The sequence below is a fragment of the Juglans regia genome, chromosome 1, assembly GCF_001411555.2.
Source record: "Juglans regia cultivar Chandler chromosome 1, Walnut 2.0, whole genome shotgun sequence".
NCBI lineage: Eukaryota > Viridiplantae > Streptophyta > Magnoliopsida > Fagales > Juglandaceae > Juglans > Juglans regia.
This window is the reverse complement of record NC_049901.1, coordinates 36,021,794-36,039,951: the sequence shown is the minus strand read 5'-3', so window position 1 is coordinate 36,039,951 and position 18,158 is coordinate 36,021,794. Positions and strand designations below refer to the sequence as shown.

The 18,158-nt window shown below is 34.3% G+C and overlaps 1 protein-coding gene across 1 annotated transcript; it reads right to left on the bottom strand.

The window, feature by feature from the left end:
• Positions 1 to 2,243: 2,243 nt before the first annotated feature.
• LOC109009115 (eukaryotic initiation factor 4A-15-like) lies at positions 2,244 to 14,192 on the bottom strand. Its single transcript, XM_035691080.1, has 18 exons — positions 13,878 to 14,192; positions 13,738 to 13,769; positions 13,562 to 13,660; positions 12,733 to 12,809; positions 11,858 to 11,903; positions 11,688 to 11,748; positions 11,534 to 11,587; positions 11,296 to 11,376; positions 10,480 to 10,519; positions 10,147 to 10,259; positions 9,468 to 9,578; positions 8,310 to 8,426; positions 7,421 to 7,504; positions 5,754 to 5,805; positions 4,506 to 4,575; positions 4,189 to 4,295; positions 3,393 to 3,823; positions 2,244 to 3,147 (listed from the first exon to the last, which is right to left on the bottom strand). Exons 1-18 carry the CDS (start codon positions 14,070 to 14,072, stop codon positions 2,512 to 2,514), a joined length of 2,406 nt encoding a protein of 801 aa, XP_035546973.1. The 5' UTR covers positions 14,073 to 14,192; the 3' UTR covers positions 2,244 to 2,511.
• Positions 14,193 to 18,158: the final 3,966 nt, after the last annotated feature.

Genomic DNA, 18,158 nt, shown 5'->3' with positions numbered 1-18,158 from the left:
TGATGCAGGAGACAGGAAACTGCGGTGGGGTTGCGTTGAGTGACAAAAGCTCTTCCCTCTTTCAGGTCGGCGTACTCACTAATCATATTCCCAATCAATTATTCAATCAATACCAAATCCCATCCCCCTCTTTAATAACAAGATAAATAATTCAGAGAAAAGGAGTTATATGAAAATAAATTTATAAATTAATATAATTTAATGTGATACGTTAGATTATAAATTTATAAATTTATTTTTATATAATTATATTTTTAATTAAAAATATTTTTATAAATCGATATAATTTATTCTATAAAAACATCAGTCTTTTAATATATGATTATAAAAATGAATCATGTGTTTTATATAATTATATTTTAGGAGACGTTTGGATTTGAAGATGAATTGAGATGGATTGTAAATAATAGTGAGATGAGTTGTGAATAATAGTGAGATTTATGAGTTAAAGTTATTAAATAGTAATGAATAATAGTGAGATGAGTTGAGATAAGCTGTGAATATAAACGTCTCCTAAATTAAAAATATTTTCATGAAACGATACTATTTTTATAAGTTATTTTATCCAACTGCTCATAATTTAAAATAGAATTGTGTAAAGAATTGTGAAAAGGATTATACGTGTATAATTTTTCTTTAATTATTTATTACACAGAATAATTTATTTATTTATTTAATAAATCAGAATACAAGATATTTGGTGCTAACTTTTTTTTTTGTCTATAATTATAGAGAGCATCCAAAACGTTCTATAAAAATAAATAGAAAATTAATATTTTTTTTAATTGATTGATAAGTCATATAATTAATAACGGCGTATTTAGGGACAAAATCACATGATGATAATTCGATTTTTAAGGTAAGGTAAGGCAAGGCTTAATTAATAACGAAGGCAAAAGGGTGTTCTAGAAGAAGTAGGAGAAAGAAAAGTGGTCAGAGATTGAGCATACTTAATGAAGCTGGCATTTGGTACGAACTTAATTAAAGATAGGAAACAGCATTATTCAATGAATTTATGAACCATGATTTTTTTTTTTTCATCACACTAAGTACTACTAGATCACAGTTTTTTTTTTCTTTTTTATTATTCTTGGTTGGCCACATATAATGATGTAACATATATATATATATATATATATAATTGTGGAGAATATCAAAATTAATTAAAAAATTAATATTTGAATTTTTATGATTCTAGAAATGGAAGGCTAGATTTTCAACTTTCACAAAATTAATATTTTTCGCTCAAAAATAGGGGTAGGTATTTCTTTCGATCAACTATCTATCTCTGGTTAGAGCATCAGTAGTAGATTTAATAAAGTTTGGTTAAAATTTAGATAAAAAATTTACTTTTATAAAAGAAAATATTTTAGCAACAAAGGGATTACACACAAATAATTCCACAAACTGACGTGGCCTGATGTGATTTGTCAGATTATAAAGTTACTTTTATTGTAAAGTAGATTTAACGGATCAAATGAAACCACGTCAGTTTGTAAGATTATTTATGTATAATTCATTTGTGGATGTAGCAGTACTCTTAATTTTCATATTAGATTTTAAAAGAAAAAATTAGTATCACCTAATCATAATATTGCAGAACTAGAACTTGAAGCACTCCAATAAGATAATGCCACGTTATTGAAATGATGGCTGATAGAGACTGTTGCCTTATGTGGTTGAGTTTGAGATTTTGGTACTTGGCACTTTTGAGACGAAGAGATCTTCTAGAGTTGTGAGCTCTCACGAAACAAATAACATGCGAGAGGGAATTTTTTATGACAAAATAATATTTGATGAACAACTTTAACTCAATAGATTTGACCAGTAAAAATGATCAAAGTTAAAAGTATTATAATTTTGTTGAGTCCGTTATAGTGAATTTTTATACAATCTAGTTATTTGACCAAAATATAACTTCGTTGAGACCACTACTAATGTTCTTACATGCCCAACAAATATAATGATGGCTGGATCTGAAAATTAAAATGGGAAAAACCCATTCCACTTTACTAATGAAACTTGACACAATATATGTAATTAAATTTATAAAATTATTTTTGTAAGATAAATACAGCACTTCTCAATTCAGAAAGCGGAAAGAAAAAAACTATAATAGAAGAAACAAAGCAAATGACCGGAAATTTGCGGGTAGAGATAGCAGTGGTTAGGTCAAGACGCCAAGCCAGACCAGGACCAGAACCACATCAATATGACGGGTGTAGAGCTGAAAGACAAAGATATAAACCTCAGAAAGCTTTAATGACAAAATTGAACTGGCTTTATAATAAAAACACATACAGCCATCATGCCAAATCAAGCAATGATGGATTCTACCATATGCAGGTACCACTTAGAGAACAGTCACAAAACTCAAAAACTCTGGAAATAAAAACACCATACCCTATAAGCCATGACACTGGAAAGGAAAGGAAACAGAAAAGAAAGAAAAACACATAAATACTGGTAACCAAAGAGAATCCGATTCTCTACTAAATAGGCAAAATCTCGTTAGAGGAGATCGGCGACATTTGATGGCAGCTCCTCAACTACGACATTATAAAACTTCTGGATGTCAAACAGCATCCTTTCGTCATCCTTTGTTACGAAGTTGATGGCCACACCCTTCCTCCCAAACCGTCCACTTCGTCCAATACGATGGAGATAGTTCTCTGGCTGTGTAGGGAGATCATAATTTATTACAAGGGAGACTTGCTGGACATCAATACCACGTGCCAAAAGATCAGTGGTTATAAGGACGCGAGACGATCCGGAACGAAATTCACGCATGATAATGTCTCTCGTGTTCTGGTCCATATCTCCATGGGTGGCAGAGACCGTGTGGTCACGGCTCCGCATCTTGTCAGTCAGCCAATCAACCTTGCGCCTGGTGTTCACAAAAATGACACTCTGGGTGATGGCCAGAGTTTCATAAAGGTCGCAGAGGGTCTCAAGTTTCCATTCCTCCTTATCAACATTGACATAAAACTGCTTTATACCCTCCAGGGTAAGCTCATCACGCTTCACAAGAATTCTTACAGGTTTGTTCATGAACTTCCTTGTAATCTCAAGGGCCTCAGGTGGCATTGTGGCGGAGAATACCCCAACCTGAATCTTTGATGGTAGAAGCTGGAAAATATCATAGATCTGATAACAAGAACAATCAATTTTAGAACAACTAAATAACATCACAGAAGTTTTCGAAAGGATAAAGTCCCTAGTAAAAGATATAGCCATACCGTCCAGTATATACTTATTTATGAGATTAAATTGATTATTTAAATGGGTTATATGCCTTTGTTGATAAAATCGACAGGCAAAAAAAAATTTCATAATTAAAAAAAAAATATATATATATTTTGGATCATAAAGAGCATTGAGTGATAAAGGACCTGATCCTTGAAACCCCGGGAAAGCATTTCATCTGCCTCATCCAATACAAACATCTTTATGTAATCAGGACGAAGTGACTGTCTTCGCAGCATATCAAACACACGTCCAGGAGTGCCAACAACAACATGAACCCCACTGGACAGAATGCGCTGGTCTTCACGAACGCTTGTTCCACCAACACAAGCATGTACCCTCACACCAAGATAATCTCCAAGTGCCCGCATAACCTTCTCAATCTGTTGGGCAAGTTCTCTAGTTGGAGCCAGAACCAAAGCCTGGCACTCCATCATGCTATAATCGAGTTGTTGCAGAATACCAGAGCAGAAAGTTGCAGTCTTCCCAGTTCCAGATTGAGCCTGTTGAATAACATCTAGACCCTTGCAGAAGGGAACAATTCCCCTTTGCTGAATAGCTGAGGGTTTTTCAAAACCTAGACAAGGAAATATCCAACTTAAGCATTTAACCACGCACTTGCAAGTTGAAAAAAACAAAAGGCAAGATAGGTTAAAAGGACACATACAATACTACCTTTCAAAAGAAAAAAGATGCATACAAAAGTTTAGAAGCACATATTCAAAAAAACTTTCATATTCTCTCAACCATTCACAAGTACTCATACAGACCAACAACAGAACCACATTGGCTCTTGAATCATTGCAGTGGAGATTGAGAAGAGGAATTCAAATTGATAAGTAATATAAGATGACAAATTCAACTGGCAAGACCAATATTATCAACAGCTATCATAACTCAAATACGAGAAGAAAAAAACTATGAAAGCATGATGAGATTTACCATAAGCATAAATGCCCCTCAGAAGATTCTCTTGCAGTCCCATAGCGTCAAAACTTTCATAAACCTCATCATAGGATGTAAAGAAATCCTGTCCATCAGCTGAAAGTCTGCAGCCATCAGTAAATCAAGTAAAACAGAAGAAATTAGCATCTAATTGCAATCCTGCATGATAAAGTTGAAGGGAAAATATACACAAAAAATATTTTGGAGGGAAATATATAAACTTCCTCCGATAACCCAACATTTTCTTTTTATCGGTATTACTATAAACCAACATGTAATTTTAAAGAAGCATAGGAGATGGGAGAAATTCTTACAACTCATTCATTTTGGTATCGAACTGACGAGCATCAAATTGCGACCCCTCTGGTGCCAAGCCTGCCATGACTGCAGAAGGTACAACAATAGTCCAAAGAAAAACATCACCACCAACCCATATAGATATAAGTAAGCATTCAAATCAAAGGTATTAAATCTGCAGATTTGGGTGTGCTCACATGAGACAGACAGACAGACAGACAGACAGACAAAGAGCCAAGTGACTTGAAACTTCATAAGTCTGGCATTTAATACTAAATCATATACATCACAATCATAAAACAGTTTACAAAGTAATTCAGCAATGCCTAAAATTTCAGGTTTCTAGTGTTCACCAAATACTTCCTTTGTATTTTTTCTTTGCCCTTTCTCACAAACACGATAAACCAAAACTGTGAATAGAAAAAGGCATCTGCATGATATCAATCCACCTAGAGACTCGTGATAATATTCCTTTAAAAGCACAGCACTTCACATTAGAATAGTCATTTATGACTAAAGTTATAAAAAACGTGTCCTAACACCATAATAAAAAGTAAAAAACAGCATAGGATTAACAGCATTAGCTCATTTAACAGTCAAATAAGAGCCATAGTGGAACAAATTAATTTTCTAAGAGTTAGTGCAATGAAGTTCCTGCTCAGTTTAGTTGCATAATATACATAAAAAGTACTATACTTGATTTCCTATTATTTATATATACAGATTAGGATACATTAGGATACCTTGGATTCAAAGGTCTTCAACAAAATAATCTAAACACACAATTTAGTTTAACAAAAGATATTCTCATCGAAAATTTTTAGGTAACATATCAGAAGAAGAAATTCTAATTTTACAAATAAAAAAAACAAAATTTTCTTTTTATTCTCTTCCACTTTCTCGGCAGCCAAACAGGACATCAAAACCAAAATTATTACGACTAGAGCCTCATATTAAAAAGACTAGCCGTAACTCAATGAATTGATTTTCTTACAGAAAGAAAAAAAAATCTTGGTACAGATTAGGGGCTTCTAAAATTCATCAAATCCCAAAAAAACCATATGCAGATTCCAGCAACACGTACAGATCGAATAACCAAAACCGCAATATATATCATAGGTAACAGATCGAATAAGCAAAAATATATTTTACCAAAAAAAATCCAGAAAAGACATGGTTGTCACATAACTTTGAGATTCAGATAAAAAAACAGTCTGATAAAGAAGAAAAACAGGAGAGAGAGAGAGAGAGAGAGAGAGAGAGACCTGTTGATCTGTGAAAAGCGAAAGTCGAAGAGAGAATTGTTTTGCGAAGGATTTAGGGTTTCCCAAACTCCTCGGATCTACGCCGCGGAGTCGAGGAACAACAGCGATAAAAATGAGTTCTTTAGAAAGCGAGAGCAAAAGCGAGAGCGAAGTGAGTGTGGGGGAAGATTAATAAAAGAGTCTTGAGTGAACATCCCTGGAATTGGAAGCTCATTTGTTATTTCTGTTTCCGGATTTGCCCCTGGTTTGGTTTGTAACTTCGTACCGAATGCAGGTTGGAGATCTTATGGACTCAAGCCCAACTAAAGTGAGAACATGTACGGATATTAGGCCCATTACAAATTGGAACAAGTCAAAGCCCAGACCTGATTGCATCAAAAGTATAAATATCAAATATGTTTCTTTTTTCTTTTCTTGATTTTTTTCTCTTTTTAATGAGAGGTTTGGATTATGAGTTGAAATGAATTGATATAAAAATTAAAAATTAAATAAAATATTGTTAGAATATTATTTTTTAATAATATTTTTATTGAGATTTGAAAAAGTTGAATTATTTATTGTATTTTATTTATGAATTTAGAAAAATTATAATGATTAGATGAGATGAATTGAGATGAATTGAATTCTAAATCTAAACAAAGAATTCTCTTTTAATAATAATTCAAACACTATCCTAATGACACAGTGCCATTAATATACTACTAAAAAAAAAGAAACTTCTCACAGGTATGTCCGTTTTAAATATTTTTTATAATTGTTCTAAAACAATTATATAAAAATAAATAAAATAAAAAACGTACATTTTTTTTTTCATGCTAACTGATGTGATATACTTTCACATTAATAATGTTTTTAATATACCAATAAGCATATATTGATAACTTTTACCACGTAGTAGCCGACATAGAAGCATATTGCTTATTATGAGATCACGAGCAATTATATAATGAAAAAACTCAAAACATATTGATTAGAGAAATATTTTAACCACAAAGAGATCTCACAAAAACAAACTTATAAACTGACATGATTTAATGTGGTATTATAGATTGTAAAACTATTTTTATAATAAAATAGATCTTATATATCATAAGAAATCACGACAATTTATATGTTTACTTTTATAAGATCTCTTTATGACTATACCACTTCTCTATTTTTTATACTCGTTGATGCAGCAAACTTTTACACCAAAAGTAGTTTTTCGTATGTTAATAAACAAACTTATAAATAATTTTTATCAAAGTAATTGGTACTCAGTATTGATTAAATTGTTCAATAATTTTGTTGGGCTTGAACAACGGTCAGATGTGAAGCCCAGCTCTGACTTGCCAATTCTTCTATCATTTATAAAAGAAAAATTATATTCATCATCCATTCACTACACTACACATCACAACATCTACGAGACCTAGAATACCTAGAATTTTCAAAGATATAAAATTGCATATTTAAAAAATGTTCAAAAACAAGCTTATACCAGTTTCACCAATTCACGTGACACTCGGGTAAGACAGACCAAACGTATCACATTTTTATGGCAGAATTGAATCCATATCCTCACAAAAACTCAAAGTAGTGTAACATGGATGCTGGCTGACCTATAAATCCTAAAATTTTCAAGCATGCATTTTGAACTGAGTCAAATCAATAAGCTCTTTTTATACACATTTGCAGCGAAATGTGCAAAGGTGGCTTCCAAACTCTGAGATAGCATCTACAAGACCTCCATAACCTCCAACTGCTGTAACCTGTAGCCAGTGGGTTTGACAACATGAGAATTAGGTTGAGCATTAACGTATAAGGAGTCGTACATATTCTGATATAAGCACAGTTTTTCTCTTGAGTTGACCAAACATTAACAAGTGCAAAGAAACATTAAACACTTGTAAATGAGAACAGGGATTGACCTGAATCAGAAATTCAGAAAACCATTATCATTTTGGTTTGTTTATTTTCATGTAACGAGTATGAAAACTCCACAAAGGCGTAAATTTGCTATTGTGATAGAGCAAAATATTAGGAAGGCATGAGATTCAATTCTGAAAACAGCTGAACAACTTTCAACACCAATGTCACATGGTCAAAAGACTCGAGTTAACTAAAACCTATTCCCCACCAATCTGATTGGCTACAATGCCAGTTGGCCTAGGACCATGTCTGATTCCCCAGTACATCGTCAAAAGACAACGGGATAGTTTTAGTGACATTTGGCATGGCCGAACCAAGTATCATTTTGCAAGGACGAAACTCTGGTGGTTTAGATTAAGCCACATCTTTATCGGGAGCAAGGATATGAGCTGCATCATTTACTACAGAGATAAACTTTTGATAGGTAATCAATAAGTTTTATTCATGAGAGAAAAAGGCATAGCCCCAAGAACACAAGAAGTAGAAGTATACATGAGAAGTACCTACTTTCTAATGCAAAATGCCCATAAAAAGAAGACGAGGGCCGAATTCTGTATCTCTTGTTAATAATCACAGAAATTAAAGAAGTTCAAAGAAAAGATACCTGTAAGCATAAAGGAAAGAAGAAATTAAATCAGAACATACCCCAGATGGATGTATGGAGACAGAAAATGCCGACAGAGGAGCACATTGTATTTGTGAAAGAACTGCCCCATTTATGGCAAAACGACTGAGGAGAGGTTCTGCTCCAACAGCTAAAATCTGTGTAATTTCTTCTTAATAAGATCAATCACATCACTAATGGGAGAAATGGAAGAAAAATATCAGAAGGTGAAAAGTTAAGTGACGGTTCATTCACAGCATATGTGATGAACGTTAACACATAGGGGCAACTAAAAGGTTTAGTGCTACAGCAGCACATTCACAAATCAAATCAATCAGGCCGATTTCATGAGTTTGGCTCATTTAATAAATGAGTCTGGATATTTGTTCAAGTTTGATTCATTTATTAAGCGAACTGAACTCAAATTTTTTTTTATAAGTACGAACTGAACTCAAATTGAGTTTAAACGAGTTGAGTTCGAGTGGCTCATGAATAGCTTTGTTCATTTACAGCCCTAGTAACACCTCAATCAAACAAGAGAACCGGAAATCAACAGATCAACTAAGAAAAAGCAATTGCCACTCATTATTATTTTGACAAGCACTCATACATTATGATACATTATCACACAATCAATAATGCATAACAGAAAATTTCTTGCATTTGCCAAATTTTGGCAATTCACCTTACCTATTTGGGTGGGGAAAATTCATCAAGAAGTTTGTGGAAACCACAACAACAGATTAATACCCACCCCAAAAAGAGAAGGGAAAGTTCCTGGCTTTGCAGCTGTTTAGAATAAATTGATTCCCTTATGAAATAGAAATCCTAAACACCTTTACTTAAGCAACTCTATGTTCTAAGACCAATCAATTATAGAAAAATACTAATCAAAAGCTGCTTTGATAAGATAAATAAGAAGACATCTTATTTATCATGGGACCTTAAAATGGCATAACAAGAGTGTTCAATTTTAGTCATTTATCACTTTTAGCAGGGAACACCATCATTTTTTTTATGATGAGAAACCGCAAGACCGTGCGAATGCAACATGTCTTTTACCCAGTTAAACCCCGGATCACGTAATTCATCGACTAGAAATTGTTGGCAGGGCATACCTCCAAGACCATGGCCCTTACCACTTGAGTCAACTCCTAGGGTTTACAACTACTTTTGTATCACAAAAAAGATCCACTTACTTGATTGTCTTCAAATAATACATCCTGAACAGAAGCGCGAGTTGAAATCCTTGAAACACACTCAGAAGCAGGAAGATTCCAAATGGATAAACTCCGACCACTGCCACAAGCCTATGAAGGTAAAGGTGGCTTAGTTTGGTCATAGCATTAGCAAACCATAGTGAGACAATTATTATTTTTTTTCCCCAGGGGAGGGATTATTCTTGATTCTAAATGATAACTGTTTATACCAAATTCATCTTTGTTTCATCAATTTTTCCAATAATTCATGCACAACCTTATAATATGAGCATTATCAACATATCACACATTATGCAGTTAAAATGAAAATTTCACAACATTTTACTTTCTTTCATGAAAATTAAATTGCAATTTGAGTAGGAGAAACAATATAGGCCATAAAATCACAGAGTTTCTCAAAACCAGATATCGAGTATCATAAAGTTACATAGATCACCATAATTTATTATAAACTCATGATGGGCTTCCTTAGACCTGAATGTAAGCTTTAAGGAAGAATCATCAATCGATGATACTTTATGAGAAATATTGAGTCATCCTAAAATATGAGTCTTGAACAAAATTCAAAAATCACAGTAATCACAATGATGTGGACATACAAAGAACAAAAGAAAACAAAAGCAGAACGTAATTACATCCTTATCACATAAAATCTTACCAACCAGCTCTCACTTCCATCAAGAGCAATGCAACTAACGCATGAGACGAAACCTTTCAACTTTGAATTTTCTGCCGGATCAATTACTTGAATACACTTTCCACTTTTGCAATCTAGGAAACACCACATACAGAAGTAACTAGCATAATCACTTCTACCCACATAATACTAATTATTATTCATAAAAAGAATTGCCGAGCAAAAGAATTGTTTTCGATAAGTGTTTGCTGAGCAAAATATTACTGAACCTACTAGAAATTTAAAACAACAATCTTGTTCTGAGTAAATTCTGCTAAGTTTTAAAATAGTGAATATTAATATATTTGGTTTTACCCCAGATTCGTGCAGTCCCATCCTCTGAACCAGTTATAGCCTGCAAAATGTTAAGAAAATCATGATAAGAACAAATAGTAAAAGAAATCCAGCAGTGCATATATTACTTCAACTGCATTGTGATGTATTAGTGTTGGTTGCGCCAACAATTACTTACAAACTATATAAAGTAGTACAGTCTAATAAATAAGTTAAAAAGGGAACTTAGTAAACAATCACTAATTTGTATAGGTTAAAAACCAGGGAAATGGTCAGATAGAAATAAAAGAATTATTTGCAGGAATTCACTTTTAATAGACTGAAAAATATGATTAGCAAGAAAAATTATGAACAATTGGTCACAACTATCTGCCAACTTAGGCCAGGATCCAAAAAACCAAACATTCATACAAATATTTTCAATCAAAATTAGAGCACACTTTCTTTGTATCAAGCCTAGTATTATGTCAAACTATCTAGTAAGACACTAAGAATATAATTCCTAGACCATCTTGTGATAAGTGGCTTATGAAAATATGCATTATAGATTTAGGCCAGATATAATTCCAAAAAATTCTTAGATGCTCCATCAACTTTCTCTTCTTTAAAGAAAGATCCCAGAGTCCTGCCCCCTCTCTTTCTTGTCCTTTTAAGTTCTTCCAAATGGACTAGTTTTCTCCCTTTTCTGTTTCTTACAGGTGTTGTCTGTTTTCCTAAGAAGTATGATGTTAACCAACAAATACAAGTATTAAAACATTACCAAAAGAGCCTTCATACCAATATCGATAATTGAGGACAAGTTAAATGATCATCATGAAGAAAAAGAAAGGACTTCACCTGATTGGCAGTGTTTCGGGCTACTATACAATGCAAGTAATCTGAATGCCCTTTAAAAACTGTTTTGATTTTACCAGTTTCCTGAAAAATACCGATTACAATCATGCAGAAATCAAGAGTAGCTAGGAAAAAAAATCAAGAGAACTCTAAATCATCTACAAGGGTATAAACTCCTTCTATGTTTCTGTGAGGAAAGTCCCTAAGACAAGTAATATATTCACCTTGAACAAATACGTACCACATCCCAGCAATATGCACAAGAATCACCGGAAGCCGAAAAAATAGACCCCCCCTACAGTAGAAGAAACTCCTTCTAAATAGATAGAATATATTGCCAAGAAAATCATTAAGGGGAAGGTTATATATAACAAAAGAACGAGGAGATAACAGACCTGCATATTAACATCAATGGAATTATTTTCAGGGATTGGAGAAAGAGCACCCCAAGGACCTCTAGGAGACAAAAATAAGACCAGAGACATTAAGGGGTTGAAAAACAAATGAAAGAAGTTGCATGGTAGAATGAAGGGAATTGAAATAGACACATGTATAAATATCTTACTTATGTTGAGGATTTGCCAGGTCAAGGACTGGCTTCACATGATTCCCTGCTGAGAGAGAGAGAGAGAGAATAAAATATATCCATAAACTCTATGCATTTTGATAAGCAAAAGAAACAACACTTAAAAACTATGAAATCATAGAATTTGAAGCAAAAAACAACAGGCATGGTATTTAAAAGGAAGCAGTAAATTAATTTCAGCAAAAAGCAGGTATCACATATAATATAATGCTAATATTGGAAGACAATACAAAAGTTTAAGGTAGTTAACATAAATCATATTCTAATCCAGTGGTCAGCAAAATGCTTACAATATTGGCATATTCTTTTCAATTCTACGGTATCTTCTAAGAAGAAGATGCCAACTTGAAGCAACCTAACAGATTATACTTTTCACAATCCCTTCACATAGATATGGTGAAAGCATAATTAAGTTCCATTTGGTATGAAAGTTAAAGCCTACCGAGATCACCAACTATGTATGTCCCCTAATCACATTCCTGTCTGAAAAAAATGCAAGGGTCAAATACTCTGAATAACCTATAAATGCTTATGATACTTCTAAAGGGGCTGAAGTTTATGACCTTTTCCGTCATTGAACATCTGAATTTGAACTTACTACCAATTTAGACCAAGTTCATTGGTACCCTCAGCTAAGACAAACTGTATAAAAGTCTTTCCAAAATACAACACATAAAATAAACGAATCTCAATCGCTGACAAGAAACTATCATCAGTCCATTTTTCTGGTGGACCAAGTAAGACCATAAAAATGACAATGGTATTTACACATGTTAAAACGGGTACAATACCAATCTGATGCTATACATGGTATGCCCTTTTGAAGACCAGAAACAGACTTTCATGTTTAGTACCTTGCAAAGGAATGGGCACATCTGAGTTTGTAAACTCCTTCCACCTCCACCCTCGAATCCGACCATCATCACCACAGCTACAAGGAACCATGAACGTAGTCAGAAATTTTTACACCATTTCAATACTTCGTTTTCATTTAGATCAACTTCATGCAACAACTAACATGTCTCTGTGTGTAAGTTTGTATTTGTGTATTATGCTCTCTACTTGCAAGTTACACGTGTAGGCGTCTTGCTGCTGAACCATAGATTTTCTTTGCAATACACATGTAAAGAAACAAACAGCAGAAAGGGAAATCGGGTAATGAGGTCGATGAGAAGATAAATAAACTTTCAGAAACCTATGGGCAATAATAGGATTGGACATTTAAGACTTATGTCTTATATGCATTATGTCTTATATGCATGTTGAGCTAAGCTATCAAGCAAACCCAATGGAGATAGTGTTTGAGCTCAAGGCCACCAAGGCCTTCCAAATAAAAAACGAACAAGAGACCTGAATGATGTTCAAACTTAATACAAGCTCAAACATAATTATTTAAAAAAAAACGAAATATAATACACAAGCATTAAGGAAAGTCGCAAAATTTTAAGGCAACTGTAAGAACAGAAATGCTAAAAGATTTCTAGTAATAATTAATATTCTACCAAAAAGCAGCGCTCTAGGACCCTGTATAGATACTTATCAAACGAGTTCACTATGCCACTTTGATGCACATCAGCCATTATCTAAATAACGTGATAGTGCAAAGCAGCTTGCGGAAACGCCACATTATTACCATTGTATTTTGGTCAGAGCAAGTATCAAATAAAATGATCACACAAATACCTTAGCAACAAGGTATCTTCACCACGGCCATAGAATTTGATATCATATGCAGGTCCATCATGTCCTTGCAGAAAGGACTGAGGCTCAGCCACTAAGAAGCTACAGAAATTCCAATCACATGTAAGCCGAGATTGAAAATTTTAACCATTTAAGTAAGTGTGCCCATGCATACTTACTGTTGCGACCTCGTATTGTTAAAACCATATTGCTGCAACCTCCAAAAAAAATAAAAAATATATATAAAGAAGTATATCTCTTGAATTAATTCAATATTATTTGGTCGAAGTGAAACACAGCAAAAAAAACAAAGACTCACGAGTTTGGAAATGCAGGAAGAGATGGAGTAGGAGGCGAGCGAACCGTCACTTGAGGCCACGACAATGGCGTCAGGATTAGGGTTTTGGGAGGGTGCCCAAACAGTCCGGAAAACGGTTCGGGTTCGGATCTCCCTCTCCTTCAATATGCTTTCCCTGTACGCATCTTCGTCCCAGTTCGTCGCGTCTCCACACATTGTGCTCTTGTACTGGTTCGTTTTGTTTCAACTCTCCGAAACTCTCGAGCCCTTGACGTTTCTCTTTCTAAGCTCCGGTACACTCCCTCTGACCTCTGTACCACCTAGGTCGTAGAATGGAAAAAAAAAATAGAATCGGGATACTCTGACGAGTCCACTCGGTTTACTGCACTTCACTTTTTAGATTTTTATTTTTTTTAATATATTTAAATATTTAAAAAATATATATATATATATTAATACACTTAAAATTACTTTTTTTTCATCGTTAAATAAAAAAAAAATGCCGAGCAATCAAACTGAGGGATACATTTAAGACAGCAGAATAGACTTTTTCAAAAGAATACGAACTTGTAAACGGTGCCGTTTTCCAGAAAAAGGCCACGTTGACTTTAAACAACGGCGAACTATGCCGAGTTTATAACTCAAGTTATCGTCTTAATAAAAAATCTTTCGCAAGCTTCAATTTGTTATGAAGTTTAGAGAACAGATCTCATTCAAAGAGAATCCTCAATGAATGATGTAAAACATATATTTATAAAATATGAAAATATTTATTCAAAAAGGGCCTCCAATGGTAGGAGTGTTACCCTCGCCCTATGGTGCAGGGTTGCCCCCCCAGCCGCCGCATGGGACAGGGGTGGAGTTTTCACCTCCGGCACCCGCCCCCGTGTTGTGGGAGCTAATACCCTATTCGTTCACCCCCTCACATTCTCAAATGGGCCATTAGCCCAAAAGCTGTTACTGGCCCAAAATGGCTCATTAATAAACAAAAAAAAAATGCTTAATAATTAAATAGCAATAAAAAATGCATTGAATTTATAATAAAAAAATACAAATTAAGAAAAAATGAAGTACTACTAATATCCCTAAGTCCTAACTCCTAATCTATTACAATTTACAATAATACAATTTATAATAAAACTATACTAACTAAACTATTACAATAATACAAATTAAGAGAAAATAATTACAAAATTACAAACATAAAAGAGACATTGTATCAACATTATAAAGAACTAAATATGTAAAATCTAAATACAATTAAATATAAATGATAAAAGTGAGTTATTTGAACTTTGACTTTGACATTTGGGACAGGTGGCGAAGGGTGGAAATATAATTTAGTGTTGTCTGCTGTGAGTCGTGAGATCATAAAATCTGAAATATTGATAATTAAATAAGAAGATAAATTAGAATTATAAACAAGAAACAAAAGTTAAAATTACAAACAACCATTAGAAATGAAAAAATTACAAATTAAAATCTCACTAACCAAGATGAGATGAGGATCAAGATGCGGCATTGAGAATATATCATTTGGATTTCAGCTTGGAATTAGGATTTAGGCTTGAGGTGTACATATGACAGTAAGATTATAAAAACAATTAGATACAAAAAATTATATAAATACGAAAAAAAATTAAGGGACAATAAAAATTGTACAAACCTATGGCAAATGACAATGGTGGGTCGGGTCCAATACGGTGAAGTTATACTATAGCGGAGGTAGACGTCGTATCATGTATGAATACAACAATTAAATTTAAAATTATTACCGATGAAATGAATATAAATAAAATAAATCAAAATAATAAAATGAAATTAACGATTACCATATCAGGGCTGATCACAACACTTCTTCTCGTCGGCCTAATATCCGGTGTTAATAGAGATAACCCAAATACTGCGGGCTATCTCTTCAAGAATGAGATACTTCATGATATTGGTCTTCCACAAAGTTAATATATCAAACCATTTCGTATATGGGAGAAGATCCCTTGCTAAATATCGATCTACCTCCGACTTCGCTTCTGTAGGTTGACGGACTAGTTGAGGGTTCTGTGAGAGGCTTTGGGCCCATACCAATCTATGTTTTTTCCCCACTCCGACTTCTTGAGAGTGTCTCTAACCATGCCCCTAATAAGCTCAACCCATGCACCCCTGTGCACAAGTCTCAAACTATATATCATGCCATCAATCTTGAGCTGGGGTTCAAGAACAACAGCTAAATATAACAAAAGATTTTACCTACTTAAATTCCCCAATACTTATCATATTTGACCTTCATTATCAATGCCATCTCTCGTGTCCTAGTATATTCACTCATATACATCTCATCCAATTCTTCTTTCACCCTACATATTTATTAAGTGAACTCATTGGATGTATGGTACAAAGAACCAGAAATTTTTAATGTCACATCATAGAAAAGCCTTAAAAAATCTACAAAAATAGCAACTACCTCCCAATCTTCATCAATAAGCTTTCTTAATCCCCGTGCTTATCAAAATATATGACATATTAGATGTTTTCATCACCCATTAATTCAAAAGTTGCCTTATATTCTTAGGCCGCCTTCAACATCAAGAAGGTTGAGTTCCATCTTGTAGGAATATTAGTATAAAGGCCATTCTTGAATATTATGCCCACAAATCTCACAGCCATTCTGACTAATGCAACCGAGTCATCAACATTTTTCAAGCCATCAGACACAATTAAATTCAAAATATGTATAGCACATCTATCATGCAAACAATCACCACTCAAGATTGTCTTATTCGCCTCTCTAAGATAGGTTTTAAGATATCTCAGTGCGAGATCGCTAGACGAGGTATTATCAACTGTAACCGTTAAAACTCGTGCCAACCTCCATTCCTTTATTACAACCTCCAAGACTTTCTCAATCGTCTCATCCTTGTGATAAAAAAATTGACAAAACTTCACAATTTTCTTATGTAGTGTCTAATCACAATCAATGAAATGCACAAAGACATGTAATTAAAATTTTGGACATATGTCCAAGTATCTGTAGTGAGGCAAACAACTTAACCTGCCAATTAGCCCCTCAACAAATCATTCTCCTTTTGGTAATTTTTTTAATATCCTTTGTCACAGTGTGGTGAGAATAAATATTAAACCTAGGTTCCAACTGGAATATTTTTGGAACCCTCTCCCTTCCACAAATTGAAAAGGTAGCTTGTCCATGATAACCATACGAGCTAAGTTTCTTCTACACTCATTAGGGTCATACTTAAGATACCCATTCAACGTAGAACCCCCACTACTCTCATCAGCCATTTTTTTTAGTCTAATCTCTAGTCTAGATTGACTATTCTCTTGTAAGGATCTCAATATTGGACTCTTTTTGCATTATTCTTCTAAGTGCAACTTTAATTGTGATGTACCATATTTCCTATATTGACATCCATATAGTTTACCACAGTGGTTATACTTTGCTTGAGGGTTATTGGGTTATCACCTTTTAGTTTTGTAACACCCGGGTCTAGCACCAAACCTAAACAAATTTGCGTTCTATAATTTTTTATTTTCCAAAGGTTGAGATGTGTAAGGAGCCCACTTGAGATATTTTTAACGAGTATTTTGTTTATAGGCCTTAGGCCCAAAACACAGAAAAAAACCCACTTATTAATTTTTATGTACTACTAGACGCGGGCCGAATTTTTCAAATGGGCCAAAAGCCCATGCCCTGAGATCATGTAGAGCCATAGCATGGACGCCTCTCATGCAGTTCCTCCCTCTCATCCTTTCTAGGGTTTCCTTTCTCTATATATACACATATATACACTTCATGCACAGCCCCTCAGGCATGTCCGATTACACTGCATACACGTTTGTCCCGTTAGGGTTATCGGTAAACACTACATACTTATAAGTTTTCACTTCACAGATCATGCCTAGTTCCCCATGCACGTTTCCTTCCACCTAGAATATACACATCATCATGAAAAATGCTAGACTTCACTGCATGCACGACTCCATTGTGCCCGCTTCCTCCACTTGCACATTTGTCATCTCTAGGGTTCATGGTGTCAGAGCATGTATGAGTACCCATGTTCTGCACTTCATGCAAACCTTGCTTTTTCTTTTCCAACCTAGGGTTGCTGTAGCCTTGAGTCCTTCAATGAAAATCCTCCACAACTGTTTTCCCACCCCTTAGCAGCCATCACTTTCCCACGCAAAGGTCAACCCAACCCCACACCGCAACCAAATTCCACGTCTAGGAATAACCTGTAGGGTAACAACTAGCAGCTACCCCACGCGTTGTCCAGCCGCCCACGTCGC

What these genes read in the sequence shown, in the direction of transcription:
- LOC109009115 (XM_035691080.1), bottom strand. Translation starts at nt 14,072, where the DNA reads ATGTGTGGAGACGCGACGAACTGGGACGAAGATGCGTACAGGGAAAGC. An exon ending in TGGGACTGCACGAATCTGGG is followed by an intron (nt 10,260 to 10,479) that starts GTAAAACCAAAT and finishes GGTGTTTCCTAG; the next exon opens with ATTGCAAAAGTGGAAAGTGT. An exon ending in TCTCCATACATCCATCTGGG is followed by an intron (nt 7,505 to 8,309) that starts GTATGTTCTGAT and finishes CACTGGCTACAG; the next exon opens with GTTACAGCAGTTGGAGGTTA.